General features: G+C 46.6%; 2 protein-coding genes across 5 annotated transcripts in view; one reads left to right on the plus strand and one right to left on the minus strand.

Annotated features, from left to right (window-relative positions):
* The window catches only part of LOC117402041 (regulator of G-protein signaling 5), a 130,826-nt gene that overhangs the window by 89,516 nt on the left and 16,568 nt on the right, over positions 1-24,742 (plus strand). Inside the window, exon 3 of one of the 2 annotated variants that reach the window (XM_059007260.1) lies at positions 4,505-4,631. The exons of the other annotated variant lie outside the window; for it this stretch is intronic. The gene's annotated coding sequence lies outside the window, so the exon portion shown is untranslated. The remainder of the gene's footprint in view (positions 1-4,504; positions 4,632-24,742) is intronic. 2 annotated transcript variants of the gene reach the window in all.
* On the minus strand, positions 1,796-23,806 carry LOC117965541 (regulator of G-protein signaling 8-like). Of its 3 annotated transcripts, none has more exons than XM_059007256.1 (7): positions 23,252-23,728; positions 14,740-15,139; positions 14,343-14,410; positions 5,332-5,445; positions 4,524-4,585; positions 3,800-3,966; positions 1,796-3,478 (listed from the first exon to the last, which is right to left on the minus strand). In XM_059007256.1, exons 2-7 carry the CDS (start codon positions 14,959-14,961, stop codon positions 3,305-3,307), a joined length of 807 nt encoding a protein of 268 aa, XP_058863239.1. In that variant the 5' UTR covers positions 14,962-15,139; positions 23,252-23,728; the 3' UTR covers positions 1,796-3,304. The 3 variants fall into 3 exon arrangements, with proteins under 3 accessions (XP_058863239.1, XP_058863240.1, XP_058863241.1); XM_059007258.1 differs by having other exon boundaries at positions 3,422-3,506; positions 23,252-23,806; XM_059007257.1 differs by lacking the exon at positions 5,332-5,445 and having other exon boundaries at positions 23,252-23,736.

Genomic DNA, 24,742 nt, shown 5'->3' on the forward strand with positions numbered 1-24,742 from the left:
CCCGTGCATCCAGCGCCCAGACGGGGGGGAGCCCGTGCATCCAGCGCCCAGACGGGGGGGAGCCCGTGCATCCAGCGCCCAGACGGGGGGGAGCCCGTGCATCCAGCGCCCAGACGGGGGGGAGCCCGTGCATCCAGCGCCCAGACGGGGGGGAGCCCGTGCATCCAGCGCCCAGACGGGGGGGAGCCCGTGCATCCAGCGCCCAGACGGGGGGGAGCCCGTGCATCCAGCGCCCAGACGGGGGGGAGCCCGTGCATCCAGCGCCCAGACGGGGGGGAGCCCGTGCATCCAGCGCCCAGACGGGGGGGAGCCCGTGCATCCAGCGCCCAGACGGGGGGGAGCCCGTGCATCCAGCGCCCAGACGGGGGGGAGCCCGTGCATCCAGCGCCCAGACGGGGGGGAGCCCGTGCATCCAGCGCCCAGACGGGGGGGAGCCCGTGCATCCAGCGCCCAGAAGGGGGGAGCCCGTGCATCCAGCGCCCAGAAGGGGGGAGGCCCACAGGTCCAAAACCTAGGCCTCCAGCAACAGAGGAAGAATACCTGCTGCCTCTGCCTCCTCCACCTCCACCGCTTCCACCAGCAGGAGCTGCCTCTGCCTCCGCCACCTCCACCGCTACCACCACCAGGGGCAGAGCAGCGGGAGCTGCCTCTGCCCCCTCCACCGATAGGAGCAGAGCAGCAGGAGCTGCCTCTGTCTCCGCCACCTCCACCAGCAGAGGGTGAGTACCTGCTTGTTCCATCTCAACCGCCGTGGGAGGACTGCTTGCCCCTCCCACCTCCACCAGCAGAGGGTGATTACCTGCTTGTTCCATCTCAACCGCCGTGGGAGGACTGCTTGCCCCTCCCACCTCCACCAGCAGAGGGTGAATACCTGCTGGTTCCATCTCAACCGCCGTGGGAGGACTGCTTGCCCCTCCCACCTCCACCAGCAGAGGGTGATTACCTGCTTGTTCCATCTCAACCGCCGTGGGAGGACTGCTTGCCCCTCCCACCTCCACCAGCAGAGGGTGAATACCTGCTGGTTCCGTCTCCACCGCCGTGGGAGGACTGCTTGCCCCTCCCACCTCCACCAACAGAGGGTGAATACCTGCTGGTTCCACCTCCACCGCCATGGGAAGGACTGCCCAAGGATGCCTGCCTCGCACCGCCCAAGGATGCCTGCCTCGCACCGCCCAAGGATGCCTGCCATGCATCGCCCGGGGAGTCCGCTGCTGCCGTCGTCTCCCGAGGGTCCGCTGCTGCGGTCGCCGCCTGGGGTCGCCACCGGCTCTGCTTTGCCTGGGAAGCTGCCAGCTATGAAGATGGGGGGTGAGGTCAGGAGACCAGCTCCCCCCGCAGCAGTTTCGCTGCAGGAAATTCGGTGGCTGGAGCCCCAGAAGAGGGAGCTGCTGGCTACAGAGAGTGGGGGGGAAGGTCAGGAGACCACCCCCACAGGCCGCCAGATGGCCGCAAGTTTGCTTTGGCCGGAGGACCCGGCCTGTGTACGGTCAGCCTGGCCACTACAGCTGTTGGGGTGGGAGGAGGACCTTCCATCGTGGCCGGCACCTTTGGCCCGTTGCTGCCCCTGTTCCTGGGCCGGGACTATGAACCGGGACTTTGGGGACTGAGGGGGGAGGTGGCCTTTTAAGGCCATGTGTGCTGCGCACAAGGGGGGGCATGTGTGGCGGAGTGTCCCGCCCCTTTACTCCTTTGTTTATTATTTATTTTATCTTATGATTTATGTTTATATTATGACGAAAGCCAATTGTTATTTGTTATTGTTTTATATTTTAAAACCTCGGAGGATGCGTGACTGATCAGCTACTGATTATTTTTTTTTTTTAAATTTCTATAAATTTAGTCGTTGCCAATTATTTTTATTATTTTCTCCCAATTTAGAATGGCCAGTTATTTTTTAAGCTCAGCTCACCGCTGCCTCCCCTGCGCTGACTCGGGAGGGTGAAGACGAACACACACTGTCCTCCGACGCGTGTGCCGTCAGCCGACCGCTTTTTTCACACTGCGGACTCACCATGCAGCCACCCAAGAGCTACAGCGTCGGAGGACAACGCAGCTCTCGGGCAGCTTACAGGCAAGCCCGCAGGCACCCGGCTATGGAATAGCCTGGACTTGAACTCGCGATGTCCAGGCTATAGAGCGCATTCTGCACTCCACATGGAGCGTGTTTACTGGATGCGCCACTCGGGAACCACAGCTACTGATTATTTAACCAGCTGACAGTCACGCATCCTTACTAAAGTCATGCAGACTGTGGCCGAGGGGTAATAAGATAATTAACAGCTAGTTAACCCCTCGGCCAGAATATAAAAGCCTGCAGCTGTCTGCGCAAGGGGGGAGAGACGAGACGTGCTTTGTGGAGAGAAAAACAATTGCTATATTTAAATATACTTGTTTCGTTATTGTTTGTTTGGCCAACGTGCCCTTTTGTTTTGTGGTGTTTTGTGTTTGTTTAAATCTTTTGCTTTATTATTTAATAAAATAGCTGAGTGCCGTAGCTCCTTTCTGGTCCGTGATGTCATCACTGCAACAACCACTCTGCCACAGGCCCACTTTCCTAAAACTTTACGTATTTTCGGTTCACAAATTGTTTTTCAAGAGCCCGGAGTCTCATTGAAAGAAGCTGAAAGAGCGCTCATGTCCTTGTCGTGTTTCTTCTTGATGCGTGTTGTAGTTCACAGTATTACTAGCATTCTCTGTCCTTGTAGCTACTTCAGTATTACGGCATCTACCCATTGACAATGGCAATTGACTTAACCACAGCTAGCAATGTTATAATAATACAGTACAGAGATGACTATCCAGAAGTCTCATCAGCCAGATTTCCCAATTTCTTCATTGGTTTAAAACAGTTTCTTAAATGGCTGCGTTGCACTTTTAAAGCACTTTTAAACACTTTTGGCGCTTTCAGTAGTTTTCAGAAGATAAGCAAGACTGCTCACACTCCCATTGTGTGGTTACTTGACTTTGTACTGTAATGTACTGCTTGGTTTCAGACTGCTGGCAGTATTTTCTGCAAACATGGTACTTCTCACCTGTACTGGGGAGGGTTACACTATGGTATACTGGCTGTACTTGCAGGTTAAACATGATGCTGAGAGCTTTGAGGCCACAGAGGTGCTTTAAAGTTACAAGTCTTTGACGTAGAGACTGCAGTGCAGATCCTTTAGCTCAGCAGTTCCAAGTCTTTGTGAATTCATTTATTGCCACAACAACAAACAATAGAGGTGAGGGGTCACGGGGCAGCTGAGTGGCTTGTGGATTTGGGTTTTGAGGTTTTGCTTCTTTCTCACTCCCTCCCTCCTCTCTATCTCTCCCCTTGCTTCACAAGGTCCAGGTAGATCTTTGACTTGAGGAATCGCGGGTACGAATCCTTCTCCATGAGGCTGTAGACCCGCGTTTGCGCCGCGTCGAAGCAGCTTCTCGTGGGCTGAGCCAGGCTGTGCATGATAGCCTCGCGGGTTTCAGAGTCCAGGTTAATCTGCAAGAAGGAAACTGGGAATTTTTATCTGAAAGTGAAAAAACACCATTACAAAGAACTTAAGACTACTCTCAAGTTCCTCAGTTAAAAGTCACAGTTGTTTTATCTGGTTTGGTAACTTTATTGGGTTTGTTTCTCCTCTCTGAAAAACAATTGCCAATGATGAATTGGAGTAAACAGCTTTGAGAATTTAGCCCAGAGTCTTACTGTAGAATATCGACACAGCTGTACGTAGATGTAAATTTAATAAATAGGTTCAGGTCCAGTTTGTAGATTTTGTATTTTTCTTCACAGGAGCAGTGTTGTTTATTTTTTTCTCACCTCTTTGGGAGCCTGTATTCCGATGTAGTCCGAGAATATTTTCCGGGCTTTGGGAATGACGTTTGTGGCTGGCTTGGTGCCGCGGTAATCCTGGCAGGCCAGCCAGAACTCTATATTCTCTTCACTGAACTCGGAGCGCAAGAACGAGCGGAATGCCGCCACCCCATCTGAGAGAGGAGATGAGATAGTGAGAGAGAGATAGAGAGGGAAAGAGGAGGGGAGGATAGGTGGGAGAGAGGAGATGAGAGTGAGAGTGAGAGAGAGGGGAGAGGTAGTAGAGAGGGGATAGTGAGAGGGAGATGAGAGTGGAGATATAGGGAGACAGGATATAAGAGGGGAGAGAGATTGGGATGAGATAGTGGGAGGGAGGAGATGGAGATAATGAGAGGAGGAGGGAGGAGATGAGAAGAGATAGAGAGGGAGACCGGATATAGGAGGGGAGGGAGAGTGGGACGAGATAGTGGGAGAGAGGAGATAGAGATAATGAGAGGAGGATGGAGGAGATAGAGAGGGAGACAGGATATGAGAGGGGAGGAGAGAATACGATGTTAGAAAAGCAGGAGTTGTCTGACTGAGAAAGCCTTCCAGGTTGTTGACTCTCTGACCTACCCAGAGCAGTTTGTCGTTTCTTCCAGCTTTTTTACAAATAGTTTTTTTCTTTCACCATTCATTTATATTATGCCATTTTTTTTTTTTTTTTGTAAGACAGGGTGTTGTCACTCACAGTGATGGGACAGGAGCACCTCGAGTGATCGACTCCATTCCAGCGCCTCCAGTGAGGTCGGCCTGCAAGAGAAACAGGGGTCACTGCCGTGAACAGATACTGCACAGGGTGGGGACAAGGGTCACTGCCATCAACAGATACTGCACAGGATGGGGACAGGGGTCACTGCCGTGAACAGATACTGCACAGGATGGGGACAGGGGGCACTGCCGTGAACAGATACTGCACAGGGTGGGGACAAGGGTCACTGCGGTGAACAGATACTGCACAGGGTGGGGAGGGGTCACTGCCATCAACAGATACTGCACAGGGACAGGGGTCACTGCGGTGAACAGATACTGCACAGGGTGGGGAGGGGTCACTGCCATCAACAGATACTGCACAGGGTAGGGAGGAGGGCTGCTGAATTCTGTTTCATTTCCTAAATCTTTACACTTTAGGATTAAACATGGTTAAACGTTTCAGTTTTAACACATTGTGAATTTTTGTAACCAATCAGAAAGGCCATCATGAGAAGCTCTCCATTAGAGAGCTTTTATGATGCAACATTAATGAGGGTGAGACTAGACAAGGAGAGTGGGAGAGGGGTGCTGCTGCCCAAGAGGAGAGGAATGAGTGCTGCCTTTTTCTTTCTTTCATTTTACAGTACTTTCTCTTTTTGTTTTTAATTTGTTTATGTAGATTCTGTCGTGGTTAAACGTTTCAAATGCATTGTCATTGACATTCTGAGTGCAAGAGTTCTGTACACTGTCAGAGAAATAAGTGTCGTTGCTGCAAAGGGGACTGTTAATAAAATGTTAATGCTCACTTGTCATCCTTGTCTGGCTTCTCAGAGCTACCCTCGCTGGATGTGTTCTGGTCGCTGCAGGACTGGTCAGGTTTCTGAAGCAGAAAACTCAGCCTATTCTTCACCTCTTTAGTGCTGGAGCGAGAGAGAGAATGAAAGGAGGAGTGGATAGAGATGAAAGAGAGAGAGTGTAAAGCTATGCAAGGTGTTTCTTGAGTTTGATTCAGTATCCTCCATCCTACTGGTGTAGTCGAGGGTAAACTTGGATAAACTGAGTTTATCACTTCTCATTTAAGAAATAAAGTGTTTACTCGCTCCTGTCCTGTCCTGCGATAAGCAAATCCTGGCTATTCCAAGGGTTAACGCAAAGGCACATTCCAATTTATTATATGAAGTGACTCGGTCATTTAAAGACAAGCAGAATCTCTTCCGATTTAACCTTTAACCCACAATTCTGCACGTCCACCACAACTGACATGCACGTAATCAGGGGCGTGGGAGCTGGGGGTGCGGCAGCCCCCCTGGCTTGAAGTACAGGGGTGCTGTGCACCTGCAGGTGCAATGATAAATCCTGATAGTTTCATGGATCTTATGATCTGTGTGTGTGCAGGTCACTGCTTCTTTATATTGCTTTGGAACACAAACGATAACAGCAATCAGCGCTGACAGTCACAACAGGGCGGATATTTTACAAATCACACCGTTGCAATCTCGTGAGAGTCGATTAGTTGTTGGAACGCATAGAAGCTAGCAAGTACAGTAGAATGCTTCTTGAAAATGTCCCAAAAAGAATATCAGATTCTTCAGCAGCACCACCTGCTAAAATCAACAAATGCTGCTAACCGGAGGTGCTGCTTTCTAGAGCAATACTAGTAAAAACACACGTATACAATGACATTCCCTCGTGACAAAAAATCAACAGCATCGCAAGTCAATCATTGGAACCTGCTGACTGTCCTTGTGTAAGACTACTGTAAATAAAATACAACTGTTATGTGTTTTTACAAGTGAACATTTCTAAATTGCAGTACTTAAGTGGATCACAGCATTATAATCTACTTTTCTGGAAGCCAGCACTCCTCTCTGCGCTGGTTATGTGTGGTGAAGTGTTGCCCTGCCTTTGCTAGACCAGCTGTGTTGTGTTGTGTTGTGTGGTGAAGTGTTGCCCTACCCTTGCTAGACCAGCTGTGTTGTGTTGTGATGTGTGGTGAAGTGTTGCCCTGCCCTTGCTAGACTAGCTGTGTTAGTCGGAAGTCGGCCATCTAGAAAGGGGGCGGAGCAACAGTACACTAAATCATACACTAAAGGAAACGATGTGGTAGCCGCGGATTGGAGGAACGGTTGCACTAGTTAACCAAGGGTCATGCTTGACGGTACAAAAGGGGACGTAGCGAAGTGATCTGTTCCTTTTGTATGGTTAAATTGAACCGGAAGGAGAACGTGAATCGTAATCGTGAGTGTTTTATTGTTTTGTCGTGTCTAAGGAACCACTTTGTTATTAGACAGCTGAACGATCCGGAGCTGTCGCCAAAGGCCAGCACTTACCCGGACAACGCTGCACCAATTGTTTCACGAATAAACTGCATTTATACCACGAGCACTGTATCACTCACTGTGGGCTTGTGTTTGTGTTACGTGTGGGAGTTAAAAGATCGGAACTATTATTATTTCGGGACCAACCCGTGGATGAAAACAGAGCAATACACGCCACTGTATTGCCTGTTATCATTGTTATTATTTACTGTCTTTGTGTCATCAGACCAATTGGAATGCAAATAAAATATCATTGCACCTGGTTTAGCGGTGTTTATCTGTTTATTGATCACCGCTGCATTCCTGCACCTGCACACTGTTAACCACTTTGCCACAGCAACACAGAACTGTGTACAATCCTTGGGGACCAGGATTAGGGAGGAAATACACTGAGATGTTTTGTATTCACGCTAGATTTGCTCCAAGCGTTTTATGGTAAGCATGTTGTAAACACTGTTGCAAGGTCCATGGTTAAAACATTTGTTTTACTGAAATAGAGAAACAGGTGTTGATGCTGGCTTTGTTTAATTAACACGTTCAACATAATAGCAACTGAATGCACGGCTTACATGGGTTACAGGGTTACATGGGTTACAGTTTTGTTCAATGGCTTTCAGCACTCCCACTATGAAAATTGTTCCAGTGCCTCTGCACACCAGCCACAGTTGTTGTTTTACCACTACACCACTGCTCCATCTCCACCCTTCTTCTATCTGACCTTTAATGAGGAGTCCTGACCAGGTGCTGTGGCCAATCAGAGGCCGTCAATGCTCATGTGTAACGGGTATAGAAAACAGGGTCAAACAACAACGCGTGATTTCATTTTAATTTATTATTTATTTCTTAGCAGAAATTTGTAGCTAGACTACTTATAAGTAGTTTAATGGGTTCTTCGCAAATTCTGAAAAAGCAGATTTGTAACTACATGGCACAGGGTCGCAGAGATGACACAGACCCAAGATTTAAAATAAATATTGTTTTATTATTGTGCAGGAATTTCATTGCAGCAGTTAAAATAAATAGTGTTCTGGTCCTTATTTAAGACAACAGTTATACATGACACACAGTAGCAGCACGAGAGGTTAGCAGCTGGCTGGGGAGAGAGTGGAGAGAGAGAGGTATAAGAGGAGAGGGGAAGAGAGTGGACAGAGTAGAGAATAGAGAGGGTAGAGTGAAGAGAGGATGGAGGGGGAAGGAATGGAGTGAGTACAGTGGAGAGAGTACGAGAGAGAGTACAGGGGAGAGAGTGGTTTGAGCAGAGGTGGAGACATTTTTGGTAAAAAGGGAGGGGAGGTGTTCACATGGTTCCATCCACTCCGCTCCCCCTGCTGGTTTTGCACCTGTTTTGGATCCTGAGTCAGTCGGTATCTGGTGCTTTGCATTTTCTCTTTGGAGAACTGCTGCTTTTGAAATGGAAATGCTCTTGCTGATTGGAAGGGTCATCCTTGTGAATGAGCCTCACAGCTCTCCTCTGTGTGGATGTGTTTGTGTGTGTTCTTCTCAAGGAAATGCATTTCAATAAAGAAAGAAATAGCGAAGCTAACAGTCAGTTACCATGAGAATGCTGTCCAATCAACAGGGTTGCGGTTTAAAAAAAAAAAAAAAAAAATTGGTTTAAAGTTTGGATTCCTGGGCAGGATAATAAGTGATCAAGCCAAAAGTTTTTATAATTTTCTTGTAGAGATTTGGAATTCTAAAGTTTTCTCATTGAATTGAATAATAAAATGCGCAGGCGTGTTTTCAGGTGCATTTCGACAATAGTTTACACATTGATTGTTCTTGTTTTTGAGTAATAGTCCTCAATGTATTGATTATGGTCAATTAAGACCTGCCAGCTATTCAAAAAGGAAACTGGTTTCTGATTGTATCTCTGCTGCTTTAGGGACCAAAATTACCATACGCTAACCCGTCCAGCTGAGCCTGACTCTGTTGCTATAAGGGTGTCTCCTTGTGAGCACTTTTGGGTGGACAGCAGGATCCCGAGGCGATGCTGAGTGTTTATGTTCTAAAACAGGGAGACAGTGGTTTGTTTGTTTGTTTGTTTGTTTGTTTCGTTTCTGTTATGAAACGGAGACACTCTGGTTTGTTTGTTTCGTTTCTGTTATGAAACGGGGAGACACTCTGGTTTGTTTGTTTCGTTTCTGTTATGAAACGGGGAGACACTCTGGTTTGTTTGTTTCGTTTCTGTTATGAAATGGGAAGACAGTCTGGTTTGTTTGTTTCGTTTCTGTTATGAAACTGGGAGACACTGGTTTGTTTGTTTGTTTCGTTTCTGTTATGAAATGGGGAGACACACTGGTTTGTTTCATTTCTGTTATGAAACGGGAAGACGCTGGTTTGTATGTTTCATTTCTGTTATGAAACGGGGAGACACTGGTTTGTTTGTTTCGTTTCTGTTATGAAATGGGAAGACAGTCTGGTTTGTTTGTTTCGTTTCTGTTATGAAACTGGGAGACACTGGTTTGTTTGTTTGTTTCGTTTCTGTTATGAAATGGGGAGACACACTGGTTTGTTTGTTTCGTTTCTGTTATGAAACGGGGAGACACTCTGGTTTGTTTGTTTCGTTTCTGTTATGAAATGGGAAGACAGTCTGGTTTGTTTGTTTCGTTTCTGTTATGAAACTGGGAGACACTGGTTTGTTTGTTTGTTTCGTTTCTGTTATGAAATGGGGAGACACACTGGTTTGTTTCATTTCTGTTATGAAACGGGAAGACGCTGGTTTGTATGTTTCATTTCTGTTATGAAACGAGGAGACACTGGTTTGTTTGTTTCGTTTCTGTTATGAAACTGGGAGACACTGGTTTGTTTGTTTGTTTCGTTTCTGTTATGAAACGGGGAGACACACTGGTTTGTTTGTTTCGTTTCTGTTATGAAACGGGAAGACGCTGGTTTGTTTGTTTCGTTTCTGTTATGAAATGAGGAGACACTGGTTTGTTTCCTTTCTGTTATGAAACAAGGAGACAGTCTGGTTTGTTTGTTTCGTTTCTGTTATGAAACAGGGAGACACTGCTTATTTGTTTTGTTTATTTATGAAACGGGGAGACACTGGTTTGTTTGTTTCGTTTCTGTTATGAAACGAGGAGACACTGGTTTGTTTCCTTTCTGTTATGAAACGAGGAGACACTGGTTTGTTTGTTTAGTTTCTGTTATGAAACGGGAAGACACTGGTTTGTTTCCCTTCTGTTATGAAACGAGGAGACACTGGTTTGTTTTTCGTTTCTGATATGAAATGGGGGACACTGGTTTGTTTGTTTCGTTTCTGTTATGAAACTGGGAGACACTGGTTTGTTTGTTTGTTTCGTTTCTGTTATGAAACGGGGAGACACTGGTTTGTTTGTTTCGTTTCTGTTATGAAATGGGAAGACAGTCTGGTTTGTTTGTTTCGTTTCTGTTATGAAACTGGGAGACACTGGTTTGTTTGTTTGTTTCGTTTCTGTTATGAAATGGGGAGACACACTGGTTTGTTTGTTTCGTTTCTGTTATGAAACGGGGAGACACTCTGGTTTGTTTGTTTCGTTTCTGTTATGAAATGGGAAGACAGTCTGGTTTGTTTGTTTCGTTTCTGTTATGAAACTGGGAGACACTGGTTTGTTTGTTTGTTTCGTTTCTGTTATGAAATGGGGAGACACACTGGTTTGTTTCATTTCTGTTATGAAACGGGAAGACGCTGGTTTGTATGTTTCATTTCTGTTATGAAACGAGGAGACACTGGTTTGTTTGTTTCGTTTCTGTTATGAAACTGGGAGACACTGGTTTGTTTGTTTGTTTCGTTTCTGTTATGAAACGGGGAGACACACTGGTTTGTTTGTTTCGTTTCTGTTATGAAACGGGAAGACGCTGGTTTGTTTGTTTCGTTTCTGTTATGAAATGAGGAGACACTGGTTTGTTTCCTTTCTGTTATGAAACAAGGAGACAGTCTGGTTTGTTTGTTTCGTTTCTGTTATGAAACAGGGAGACACTGCTTATTTGTTTTGTTTATTTATGAAACGGGGAGACACTGGTTTGTTTGTTTCGTTTCTGTTATGAAACGAGGAGACACTGGTTTGTTTCCTTTCTGTTATGAAACGAGGAGACACTGGTTTGTTTGTTTAGTTTCTGTTATGAAACGGGAAGACACTGGTTTGTTTCCCTTCTGTTATGAAACGAGGAGACACTGGTTTGTTTTTCGTTTCTGATATGAAATGGGGGACACTGGTTTGTTTGTTTCGTTTCTGTTATGAAACTGGGAGACACTGGTTTGTTTGTTTGTTTCGTTTCTGTTATGAAACGGGGAGACACTGGTTTGTTTGTTTCGTTTCTGTTATGAAATGGGAAGACAGTCTGGTTTGTTTGTTTCGTTTCTGTTATGAAACTGGGAGACACTGGTTTGTTTGTTTGTTTCGTTTCTGTTATGAAATGGGGAGACACACTGGTTTGTTTGTTTCGTTTCTGTTATGAAACGGGGAGACACTCTGGTTTGTTTGTTTCGTTTCTGTTATGAAATGGGAAGACAGTCTGGTTTGTTTGTTTCGTTTCTGTTATGAAACTGGGAGACACTGGTTTGTTTGTTTGTTTCGTTTCTGTTATGAAATGGGGAGACACACTGGTTTGTTTCATTTCTGTTATGAAACGGGAAGACGCTGGTTTGTATGTTTCATTTCTGTTATGAAACGAGGAGACACTGGTTTGTTTGTTTCGTTTCTGTTATGAAACTGGGAGACACTGGTTTGTTTGTTTGTTTCGTTTCTGTTATGAAACGGGGAGACACACTGGTTTGTTTGTTTCGTTTCTGTTATGAAACGGGAAGACGCTGGTTTGTTTGTTTCGTTTCTGTTATGAAATGAGGAGACACTGGTTTGTTTCCTTTCTGTTATGAAACAAGGAGACAGTCTGGTTTGTTTGTTTCGTTTCTGTTATGAAACAGGGAGACACTGCTTATTTGTTTTGTTTATTTATGAAACGGGGAGACACTGGTTTGTTTGTTTCGTTTCTGTTATGAAACGAGGAGACACTGGTTTGTTTCCTTTCTGTTATGAAACGAGGAGACACTGGTTTGTTTGTTTAGTTTCTGTTATGAAACGGGAAGACACTGGTTTGTTTCCCTTCTGTTATGAAACGAGGAGACACTGGTTTGTTTTTCGTTTCTGATATGAAATGGGGGACACTGGTTTGTTTGTTTCGTTTCTGTTATGAAACTGGGAGACACTGGTTTGTTTGTTTGTTTCGTTTCTGTTATGAAACGGGGAGACACTGGTTTGTTTGTTTCGTTTCTGTTATGAAATGGGAAGACAGTCTGGTTTGTTTGTTTCGTTTCTGTTATGAAACTGGGAGACACTGGTTTGTTTGTTTGTTTCGTTTCTGTTATGAAATGGGGAGACACACTGGTTTGTTTGTTTCGTTTCTGTTATGAAACGGGGAGACACTCTGGTTTGTTTGTTTCGTTTCTGTTATGAAATGGGAAGACAGTCTGGTTTGTTTGTTTCGTTTCTGTTATGAAACTGGGAGACACTGGTTTGTTTGTTTGTTTCGTTTCTGTTATGAAATGGGGAGACACACTGGTTTGTTTCATTTCTGTTATGAAACGGGAAGACGCTGGTTTGTATGTTTCATTTCTGTTATGAAACGAGGAGACACTGGTTTGTTTGTTTCGTTTCTGTTATGAAACTGGGAGACACTGGTTTGTTTGTTTGTTTCGTTTCTGTTATGAAACGGGGAGACACACTGGTTTGTTTGTTTCGTTTCTGTTATGAAACTGGGAGACACTGGTTTGTTTGTTTGTTTCGTTTCTGTTATGAAATGGGGAGACACACTGGTTTGTTTGTTTCGTTTCTGTTATGAAACGGGGAGACACTCTGGTTTGTTTGTTTCGTTTCTGTTATGAAATGGGAAGACAGTCTGGTTTGTTTGTTTCGTTTCTGTTATGAAACTGGGAGACACTGGTTTGTTTGTTTGTTTCGTTTCTGTTATGAAATGGGGAGACACACTGGTTTGTTTCATTTCTGTTATGAAACGGGAAGACGCTGGTTTGTATGTTTCATTTCTGTTATGAAACGAGGAGACACTGGTTTGTTTGTTTCGTTTCTGTTATGAAACTGGGAGACACTGGTTTGTTTGTTTGTTTCGTTTCTGTTATGAAACGGGGAGACACACTGGTTTGTTTGTTTCGTTTCTGTTATGAAACGGGAAGACGCTGGTTTGTTTGTTTCGTTTCTGTTATGAAATGAGGAGACACTGGTTTGTTTCCTTTCTGTTATGAAACAAGGAGACAGTCTGGTTTGTTTGTTTCGTTTCTGTTATGAAACAGGGAGACACTGCTTATTTGTTTTGTTTATTTATGAAACGGGGAGACACTGGTTTGTTTGTTTCGTTTCTGTTATGAAACGAGGAGACACTGGTTTGTTTCCTTTCTGTTATGAAACGAGGAGACACTGGTTTGTTTGTTTAGTTTCTGTTATGAAACGGGAAGACACTGGTTTGTTTCCCTTCTGTTATGAAACGAGGAGACACTGGTTTGTTTTTCGTTTCTGATATGAAATGGGGGACACTGGTTTGTTTGTTTCGTTTCTGTTATGAAACTGGGAGACACTGGTTTGTTTGTTTGTTTCGTTTCTGTTATGAAACGGGGAGACACTGGTTTGTTTGTTTCGTTTCTGTTATGAAATGGGAAGACAGTCTGGTTTGTTTGTTTCGTTTCTGTTATGAAACTGGGAGACACTGGTTTGTTTGTTTGTTTCGTTTCTGTTATGAAATGGGGAGACACACTGGTTTGTTTGTTTCGTTTCTGTTATGAAACGGGGAGACACTCTGGTTTGTTTGTTTCGTTTCTGTTATGAAATGGGAAGACAGTCTGGTTTGTTTGTTTCGTTTCTGTTATGAAACTGGGAGACACTGGTTTGTTTGTTTGTTTCGTTTCTGTTATGAAATGGGGAGACACACTGGTTTGTTTCATTTCTGTTATGAAACGGGAAGACGCTGGTTTGTATGTTTCATTTCTGTTATGAAACGAGGAGACACTGGTTTGTTTGTTTCGTTTCTGTTATGAAACTGGGAGACACTGGTTTGTTTGTTTGTTTCGTTTCTGTTATGAAACGGGGAGACACACTGGTTTGTTTGTTTCGTTTCTGTTATGAAACGGGAAGACGCTGGTTTGTTTGTTTCGTTTCTGTTATGAAATGAGGAGACACTGGTTTGTTTCCTTTCTGTTATGAAACAAGGAGACAGTCTGGTTTGTTTGTTTCGTTTCTGTTATGAAACAGGGAGACACTGCTTATTTGTTTTGTTTATTTATGAAACGGGGAGACACTGGTTTGTTTGTTTCGTTTCTGTTATGAAACGAGGAGACACTGGTTTGTTTCCTTTCTGTTATGAAACGAGGAGACACTGGTTTGTTTGTTTAGTTTCTGTTATGAAACGGGAAGACACTGGTTTGTTTCCCTTCTGTTATGAAACGAGGAGACACTGGTTTGTTTTTCGTTTCTGATATGAAATGGGGGACACTGGTTTGTTTCATTTGTACTCACATGGTGCTGTTTCTTTTCTTCTCATTGGACTTCACTGTGCTCTTGGATGAGTTAGTGCTGTCAATCAGCTGGAGACAGACAGACAGACAGACAGATTTAAAACAATGATCAATGATTAGTCCAGTGGTCTGATGTAGGCCATCCATGTTTGTTTTATTTATATTATTTAAAATTGAACTATGAGGAATGCAGAGTTAGAAACTCACTCTAGCCCTGCTGCACCCAGACCTGGTTTTCAGAACTGCCCTTGCTTAGGTAGTGTATATTACTAAAATGATTAGGAGGCAGGACTGGGTTCTAACCCTGCTCAAACTCATTGAGGGGAGCTCTGAACCCCAGGACTGTGTGCAGGGGCTGTTGTGCACAGCAGGATGGTTTCAGAAGAGGGTGTACTCACCAGTGTGGAGGTCTGGAAGGTGTTGAAGGCAGAGTCCTGCTTGGGCGGGGCTTGGTTCTGGGTTTCAGGCAGCGAGCTGACAGAGATTTCCTGGTACACAAGATCCTGTGACATCAGCGCTTCTTGTGAAAGCACCTGAGACTCCTGCCCCCCCGGCGCCCCCCCAGCCCTCGCGGCGCCATGACGACGTAACAGGAAGCAGTCACACAGTCCTGATGACATCACTGTGATGACTTCACTGCTTCAGCCAGACAACGTGGGCTTCGATCCGCGAATCCCGCTACCTCTCTCTTTAAGTGCCTCTGTGTGTTGTCACTCGTCTCTCTGAGACGGGACTGGGATTGGAAAGTGTCCCATCGTGTACCCCCCTCTCCGGGAGAGTCCTGTGCCACTCTCTGCCCTGCCAGGGTAGGAAGCGAGCAAAGTGTGAGATTCCGTTTCGGTTCCAACAACTTTAATGCAAAACTAAGTTTAAAAAAAGCTAAATATATAAACATATAAAACACAAAGTCACCCAGTTCAGTGACATATTCAAAATATTTATTTTCAAACTATTAACGCCGTTGCCAAAATCTAATAAACAAAGTAAACGCCGTGTTCTTAAATTGAAGAATCTACCCTATCTGCTTTGATCACTGCATGTATAATTGTACCATGTTAAGTTTCCTATCTGTGGTATTCATTATAATGTATACAGTGCATGTTTTGGCAAGGAGACTTTTCTTACCCCTTAAACAGTTTTAAAAACTTTCAAAAAATCTTGACCAAAGGGTTTATGAAAGTAGTTTCCCATTCTTATACTTCAAATCTAAACTACTCTGCTTTACCATTGCAGCACAGTGCCTGTGCTCTTCCTTGATCTCACTATGCTTTTGCATTGCTTTACCGCTTCTGCTTGTATCATGGTAAACCACAGTAAACCTTCATAAGATTTAGCGTGCACACAGGGCTGTCAAATAACCAGTGCCTGCCAAAGATGAAATGAGGACCACAGGAGCGACCCTGGGGCCTCAGCAGAGCTGAACCTGCACAGAAAACCTTTACAAAGATGAAATGAGGACCACAGGAGCGACCCTGGGGTCTGAGCAGAGCTGAACCTGCACAGAAAACCTTTACAAAGATGAAATGAGGACCACAGGAGCGACCCTGGGGTCTGAGCAGAGCTGAACCTGCACAGAAAACCTTTACAAAGATGAAATGAGGACCACAGGAGCGACCCTGGGGCCTCAGCAGAGCTGAACCTGCACAGAAAACCTTTACAAAGATGAAATGAGGACCACAGGAGCGACCCTGGGGCCTCAGCAGAGCTGAACCTGCACAGAAAACCTTTACAAAGATGAAATGAGGACCACAGGAGCGACCCTGGGGCCTCAGCAGAGCTGAACCTGCACAGAAAACCTTTACAAAGATGAAATGAGGACCACAGGAGCGACCCTGGGGTCTGAGCAGAGCTGAACCTGCACAGAAAACCTTTATAAAGATGAAATGAGGACCACAGGAGCGACCCTGGGGCCTCAGCAGAGCTGAACCTGCACAGAAAACCTTTACAAAGATGAAATGAGGACCACAGGAGCGACCCTGGGGTCTGAGCAGAGCTGAACCTGCACAGAAAACCTTTACAAAGATGAAATGAGGACCACAGGAGCGACCCTGGGGCCTCAGCAGAGCTGAACCTGCACAGAAAACCTTTACAAAGATGAAATGAGGACCACAGGAGCGACCCTGGGGTCTGAGCAGAGCTGAACCTGCACAGAAAACCTTTACAAAGATGAAATGAGGACCACAGGAGCGACCCTGGGGCCTCAGCAGAGCTGAACCTGCACAGAAAACCTTTACAAAGATGAAATGAGGACCACAGGAGCGACCCTGGGGCCTCAGCAGAGCTGAACCTGCACAGAAAACCTTTATAAAGATGAAATGAGGACCACAGGAGCGACCCTGGGGTCTGAGCAGAGCTGAACCTGCACAGAAAACCTTTACAAAGATGAAATGAGGACCACAGGAGCGACCCTGGGGCCTCAGCAGAGCTGAACCTGCACAGAAAACCTTTACAAAGATGAAATGAGGACCACAGGAGCGACCCTGGGGCCTCAGCAGAGCTGAACCTGCACAGAAAACCTTTATAAAGATGAAATGAGGACCACAGGAGCGACCCTGGGGCCTCAGCAGAGCTGAACCTGCACAGAAAACCTTTACAAAGATGAAATGAGGACCACAGGAGCGACCCTGGGGCCTCAGCAGAGCTGAACCTGCACAGAAAACCTTTACAAAGATGAAATGAGGACCACAGGAGCGACCCTGGGGCCTCAGCAGAGCTGAACCTGCACAGAAAACCTTTACAAAGATGAAATGAGGACCACAGGAGCGACCCTGGGGTCTGAGCAGAGCTGAACCTGCACAGAAAACCTTTACAAAGATGAAATGAGGACCACAGGAGCGACCCTGGGGCCTCAGCAGAGCTGAACCTGCACAGAAAACCTTTACAAAGATGAAATGAGGACCACAGGAGCGACCCTGGGGCCTCAGCAGAGCTGAACCTGCACAGAAAACCTTTACAAAGATGAAATGAGGACCACAGGAGCGACCCTGGGGCCTCAGCAGAGCTGAACCTGCACAGAAAACCTTTACAAAGATGAAATGAGGACCACAGGAGCGACCCTGGGGCCTCAGCAGAGCTGAACCTGCACAGAAAACCTTTACAAAGATGAAATGAGGACCACAGGAGCGACCCTGGGGTCTGAGCAGAGCTGAACCTGCACAGAAAACCTTTACAAAGATGAAATGAGGACCACAGGAGCGACCCTGGGGTCTGAGCAGAGCTGAACCTGCACAGAAAACCTTTACAAAGATGAAATGAGGACCACAGGAGCGACCCTGGGGCCTCAGCAGAGCTGAACCTGCACAGAAAACCTTTACAAAGATGAAATGAGGACCACAGGAGCGACCCTGGGGCCTCAGCAGAGCTGAACCTGCACAGAAAACCTTTATAAAGATGAAATGAGGACCACAGGAGCGACCCTGGGGTCTGAGCAGAGCTGAACCTGCACAGAAAACCTTTACAAAGATGAAATGAGGACCACAGGAGCGACCCTGGGGCCTCAGCAGAGCTGAACCTGCACAGAAAACCTTTACAAAGATGAAATGAGGACCACAGGAGCGACCCTGGGGTCTGAGCAGAGCTGAACCTGCACAGAAAACCTTTACAAAGATGAAATGAGGACCACAGGAGCGACCCTGGGGCCTCAGCAGAGCTGAACCTGCACAGAAAACCTTTACAAAGATGAAATGAGGACCACAGGAGCGACCCTGGGGCCTCAGCAGAGCTGAACCTGCACAGAAAACCTTTATAAAGATGAAATGAGGACCACAGGAGCGACCCTGGGGTCTGAGCAGAGCTGAACCTGCACAGAAAACCTTTACAAAGATGAAATGAGGACCACAGGAGCGACCCTGGGGCCTCAGCAGAGCTGAACCTGCACAGAAAACCTTTACAAAGATGAAATGAGGACCACAGGAGCGACCCTGGGGCCTCAGCAGAGCTGAACCTGCACAGAAAACCTTTACAAAGATGAAATGAGGACCACAGGAGCGACCCTGGGGCCTCAGCAGAGCTGAACCTGCACAGAAAACCTTTACAAAGATGAAATGAGGACCACAGGAGCGACCCTGGGGTCTGAGCAGAGCTGAACCTGCACAGAAAACCTTTACAAAGATGAAATGAGGACCACAGGAGCGACCCTGGGGCCTCAGCAGAGCTGAACCTGCACAGAAAACCTTTACAAAGATGAAATGAGGACCACAGGAGCGACCCTGGGGTCTGAGCAGAGCTGAACCTGCACAGAAAACCTTTACAAAGATGAAATGAGGACCACAGGAGCGACCCTGGGGCCTCAGCAGAGCTGAACCTGCACAGAAAACCTTTACAAAGATGAAATGAGGACCACAGGAGCGACCCTGGGGTCTGAGCAGAGCTGAACCTGCACAGAAAACCTTTACAAAGATGAAATGAGGACCACAGGAGCGACCCTGGGGCCTCAGCAGAGCTGAACCTGCACAGAAAACCTTTACAAAGATGAAATGAGGACCACAGGAGCGACCCTGGGGTCTGAGCAGAGCTGAACCTGCACAGAAAACCTTTACAAAGATGAAATGAGGACCACAGGAGCGACCCTGGGGCCTCAGCAGAGCTGAACCTGCACAGAAAACCTTTATAAAGATGAAATGAGGACCACAGGAGCGACCCTGGGGTCTGAGCAGAGCTGAACCTGCACAGAAAACCTTTACAAAGATGAAATGAGGACCACAGGAGCGACCCTGGGGTCTGAGCAGAGCTGAACCTGCACAGAAAACCTTTACAAAGATGAAATGAGGACCACAGGAGCGACCCTGGGGCCTCAGCAGAGCTGAACCTGCACAGAAAACCTTTACAAAGATGAAATGAGGACCACAGGAGCGACCCTGGGGTCTGAGCAGAGCTGAACCTGCACAGAAAACCTTTACAAAGATGAAATGAGGACCACAGGAGCGACCCTGGGGCCTCAGCAGAGCTGAACCTGCACAGAAAACCTTTACAAAGATGAAATGAGGACCACAGGAGCGACCCTGGGGTCTGAGCAGAGCTGAACCTGCACAGAAAACCTTTACAAAGATGAAATGAGGACCACAGGAGCGACCCTGGGGCCTCAGCAGAGCTGAACCTGCACAGAAAACCTTTATAAAGATGAAATGAGGACCACAGGAGCGACCCTGGGGTCTGAGCAGAGCTGAACCTGCACAGAAAACCTTTACAAAGATGAAATGAGGACCACAGGAGCGACCCTGGGGTCTGAGCAGAGCTGAACCTGCACAGAAAACCTTTACAAAGATGAAATGAGGACCACAGGAGCGACCCTGGGGCCTCAGCAGAGCTGAACCTGCACAGAAAACCTTTACAAAGATGAAATGAGGACCACAGGAGCGACCCTGGGGCCTCAGCAGAGCTGAACCTGCACAGAAAACCTTTACAAAGATGAAATGAGGACCACAGGAGCGACCCTGGGGTCTGAGCAGAGCTGAACCTGCACAGAAAACCTTTACAAAGATGAAATGAGGACCACAGGAGCGACCCTGGGGCCTCAGCAGAGCTGAACCTGCACAGAAAACCTTTACAAAGATGAAATGAGGACCACAGGAGCGACCCTGGGGTCTGAGCAGAGCTGAACCTGCACAGAAAACCTTTACAAAGATGAAATGAGGACCACAGGAGCGACCCTGGGGCCTCAGCAGAGCTGAACCTGCACAGAAAACCTTTACAAAGATGAAATGAGGACCACAGGAGCGACCCTGGGGCCTCAGCAGAGCTGAACCTGCACAGAAAACCTTTACAAAGATGAAATGAGGACCACAGGAGCGACCCTGGGGCCTCAGCAGAGCTGAACCTGCACAGAAAACCTTTACAAAGATGAAATGAGGACCACAGGAGCGACCCTGGGGCCTCAGCAGAGCTGAACCTGCACAGAAAACCTTTACAAAGATGAAATGAGGACCACAGGAGCGACCCTGGGGTCTGAGCAGAGCTGAACCTGCACAGAAAACCTTTACAAAGATGAAATGAGGACCACAGGAGCGACCCTGGGGCCTCAGCAGAGCTGAACCTGCACAGAAAACCTTTACAAAGATGAAATGAGGACCACAGGAGCGACCCTGGGGCCTCAGCAGAGCTGAACCTGCACAGAAAACCTTTACAAAGATGAAATGAGGACCACAGGAGCGACCCTGGGGCCTCAGCAGAGCTGAACCTGCACAGAAAACCTTTACAAAGATGAAATGAGGACCACAGGAGCGACCCTGGGGCCTCAGCAGAGCTGAACCTGCACAGAAAACCTTTACAAAGATGAAATGAGGACCACAGGAGCGACCCTGGGGTCTGAGCAGAGCTGAACCTGCACAGAAAACCTTTACAAAGATGAAATGAGGACCACAGGAGCGACCCTGGGGCCTCAGCAGAGCTGAACCTGCACAGAAAACCTTTACAAAGATGAAATGAGGACCACAGGAGCGACCCTGGGGCCTCAGCAGAGCTGAACCTGCACAGAAAACCTTTACAAAGATGAAATGAGGACCACAGGAGCGACCCTGGGGCCTCAGCAGAGCTGAACCTGCACAGAAAACCTTTACAAAGATGAAATGAGGACCACAGGAGCGACCCTGGGGCCTCAGCAGAGCTGAACCTGCACAGAAAACCTTTACAAAGATGAAATGAGGACCACAGGAGCGACCCTGGGGCCTCAGCAGAGCTGAACCTGCACAGAAAACCTTTACAAAGATGAAATGAGGACCACAGGAGCGACCCTGGGGTCTGAGCAGAGCTGAACCTGCACAGAAAACCTTTACAAAGATGAAATGAGGACCACAGGAGCGACCCTGGGGCCTCAGCAGAGCTGAACCTGCACAGAAAACCTTTACAAAGATGAAATGAGGACCACAGGAGCGACCCTGGGGTCTGAGCAGAGCTGAACCTGCACAGAAAACCTTTACAAAGATGAAATGAGGACCACAGGAGCGACCCTGGGGCCTCAGCAGAGCTGAACCTGCACAGAAAACCTTTACAAAGATGAAATGAGGACCACAGGAGCGACCCTGGGGCCTCAGCAGAGCTGAACCTGCACAGAAAACCTTTACAAAGATGAAATGAGGACCACAGGAGCGACCCTGGGGCCTCAGCAGAGCTGAACCTGCACAGAAAACCTTTATAAAGATGAAATGAGGACCACAGGAGCGACCCTGGGGTCTGAGCAGAGCTGAACCTGCACAGAAAACCTTTACAAAGATGAAATGAGGACCACAGGAGCGACCCTGGGGCCTCAGCAGAGCTGAACCTGCACAGAAAACCTTTACAAAGATGAAATGAGGACCACAGGAGCGACCCTGGGGCCTCAGCAGAGCTGAACCTGCACAGAAAACCTTTACAAAGATGAAATGAGGACCACAGGAGCGACCCTGGGGTCTGAGCAGAGCTGAACCTGCACAGAAAACCTTTACAAAGATGAAATGAGGACCACAGGAGCGACCCTGGGGCCTCAGCAGAGCTGAACCTGCACAGAAAACCTTTACAAAGATGAAATGAGGACCACAGGAGCGACCCTGGGGTCTGAGCAGAGCTGAACCTGCACAGAAAACCTTTACAAAGATGAAATGAGGACCACAGGAGCGACCCTGGGGCCTCAGCAGAGCTGAACCTGCACAGAAAACCTTTACAAAGATGAAATGAGGACCACAGGAGCGACCCTGGGGCCTCAGCAGAGCTGAACCTGCACAGAAAACCTTTATAAAGATGAAATGAGGACCACAGGAGCGACCCTGGGGCCTCAGCAGAGCTGAACCTGCACAGAAAACCTTTACAAAGATGAAATGAGGACCACAGGAGCGACCCTGGGGCCTCAGCAGAGCTGAACCTGCACAGAAAACCTTTACAAAGATGAAATGAGGACCACAGGAGCGACCCTGGGGCCTCAGCAGAGCTGAACCTGCACAGAAAACCTTTATAAAGATGAAATGAGGACCACAGGAGCGACCCTGGGGCCTCAGCAGAGCTGAACCTGCACAGAAAACCTTTACAAAGATGAAATGAGGACCACAGGAGCGACCCTGGGGTCTGAGCAGAGCTGAACCTGCACAGAAAACCTTTACAAAGATGAAATGAGGACCACAGGAGCGACCCTGGGGCCTCAGCAGAGCTGAACCTGCACAGAAAACCTTTACAGAGATGAAATGAGGACCACAGGAGCGACCCTGGGGTCTGAGCAGAGCTGAACCTGCACAGAAAACCTTTACAAAGATGAAATGAGGACCACAGGAGCGACCCTGGGGCCTCAGCAGAGCTGAACCTGCACAGAAAACCTTTACAAAGATGAAATGAGGACCACAGGAGCGACCCTGGGGCCTCAGCAGAGCTGAACCTGCACAGAAAACCTTTACAGAGATGAAATGAGGACCACAGGAGCGACCCTGGAGTCTCAGCAGAGCTGAACCTGCACAGAAAACCTTTACAAAGATGAAATGAGGACCACAGGAGCGACCCTGGGGCCTCAGCAGAGCTGAACCTGCACAGAAAACCTTCATAAAGATGAAATGAGGACCACAGGAGCGACCCTGGGGCCTCAGCAGAGCAAGGTTGATGCTACAAGTAGAAGCTATCATAATATATACACGTTTAGAAATGCTACTGTATCGAGGCAGATCTGTTTATTAAAGTCGAGAGAGCTAAAGCTGTTACACAGACAGATAGACAGACAGACAAGGGGATGCCCTTTTCAGCAACCTTAAAACGAAATTAACCAACAATAAAAATGCACAGTTGCTAAACTTAGAAACACTAAAAGATACAAACTAAATTAAATGACAAACATTTGGATTAGGAGTCTGTCGGTAGACATAACATGCATAACTATTAAACACTCAGTTATGCTGACTTTAGAAATATTCAAAGAAAGGTACTGATTTAAATGATGAACTTTCTAAAAGATAAACATACCTTTTTTTTCTGTAGAAGGCCTGTTTTTCAGGGACGGATTTGAAATATTCTCTCTGATTCTTTACCAAAAAAGGTGTTTAATATCTAGAAGTTATATATTAATGCAAATAAAATATCGATTTCTTTGCTGATGATTAATTCTGAAGCCGAAAGCCGTGATGAGGTTAATTCAAGAAAGAAAAGCGAGTGAGAAGAACAGAAGGAGGGGGATGAGAGGGGAGGAGGGAGGAGAAGAGCATGGACCGGCTTAATAAAAAAGTGTTGTTTTAACCTTTTAAAATAGCAAAATCATCAAAAAGTTCAAAATATGGCCGTCCTGTTTAGTTGTGACTTGTCCCTTTTGAGAAGCTCCCAGATCCTTGAGGCTGAACTGTGAAGAAAGAGAAAGAAAGAAGCCAGAGTCTGCCCCTTGGTCTTTCTTTCATTTCTTTCTTTTTTCTTTTCGTATGTTCCTTCGTTCTTTTTTCTATTGTTTTTTTTTTATTTACCGTTTCCCAGGAAAATATAAATCCCCCTTTCTTTGTTTTTCCTTAAAAAAAAAAATCAACTCAGACATACACACAATAACACTCACACAGACAAAAAAAAATCCTCACTCTTAAAAATAACAACCAATCAGCATGCTCGATTGAGTCTTGGAAACGGTTACCCGTGACAACGCTCAAGCAAAGAGATGCAAAGCAATCTTCAGTTGGCCAATCAGAGAGCAGGAAAATAATAGGGGAGAAACCAGGAGGGGGGTGAGGGGTAATTCTGAGGGGGTCTGGGAAGAGTCCAGCGTTGTCACAGTAACACACCATTATGGGATTGTGTGTGAAAGGTTCCAGTGAACATGCAATCTTTATTAATGAGCACAAACACACACATTACACAACACAATAACAATACCGTGTCTGTCTTTCTGTCTGTCTGTCATAGAACTGCCTTGATTTCTCACAGTCCTCCCCACACTTTTACTCTTGCAGACGATTTGCATTGCATTTAAATGCAATCCGACAAAACTATTTTATACAAATATTTTGCGTAGGTACTGTTACGATGACCGTGTGTGTGCGCACTGGTTTAGATATGCAGGCTCAGGTCTGAAGCACAGAGCAGCTTCTGAGTATGTGAGTAGGTATCAGCTTCGATTACATAAGGTGTGTGTGTGTGTGTGTGTGGGGAGGTCTCAAAGGAATTACAAGGCAATGTTTTTTGTTTTGTTTTTTACAAAGAATCGGCTGTACCCTCATTATTAACTGGACTAGAGGGAGCACCCTTTCTCTTACAGAGTGAGGGAGGGAGGAAGCAGTTCAGTCTCCATGCCTCGAGCCTGCCCTGGACTGGAGGGAACATCCTTTCTCTTAGAGGGTGAGGGAGGGAGGGAGCAGTTCAGTCTTGATTGTTATCAGAACTTTCCCATTTCTGGTAGACTGTTTGCAATTGTGCTACTCCCTACAAATGTATAGTGCTGCAGGGATCACATGTCACTTCACATGACCAACCTAATCT

The sequence above is a fragment of the Acipenser ruthenus genome, chromosome 34 (assembly GCF_902713425.1).
Source record: "Acipenser ruthenus chromosome 34, fAciRut3.2 maternal haplotype, whole genome shotgun sequence".
Classification (NCBI taxonomy): Eukaryota; Metazoa; Chordata; class Actinopteri; order Acipenseriformes; family Acipenseridae; genus Acipenser; species Acipenser ruthenus.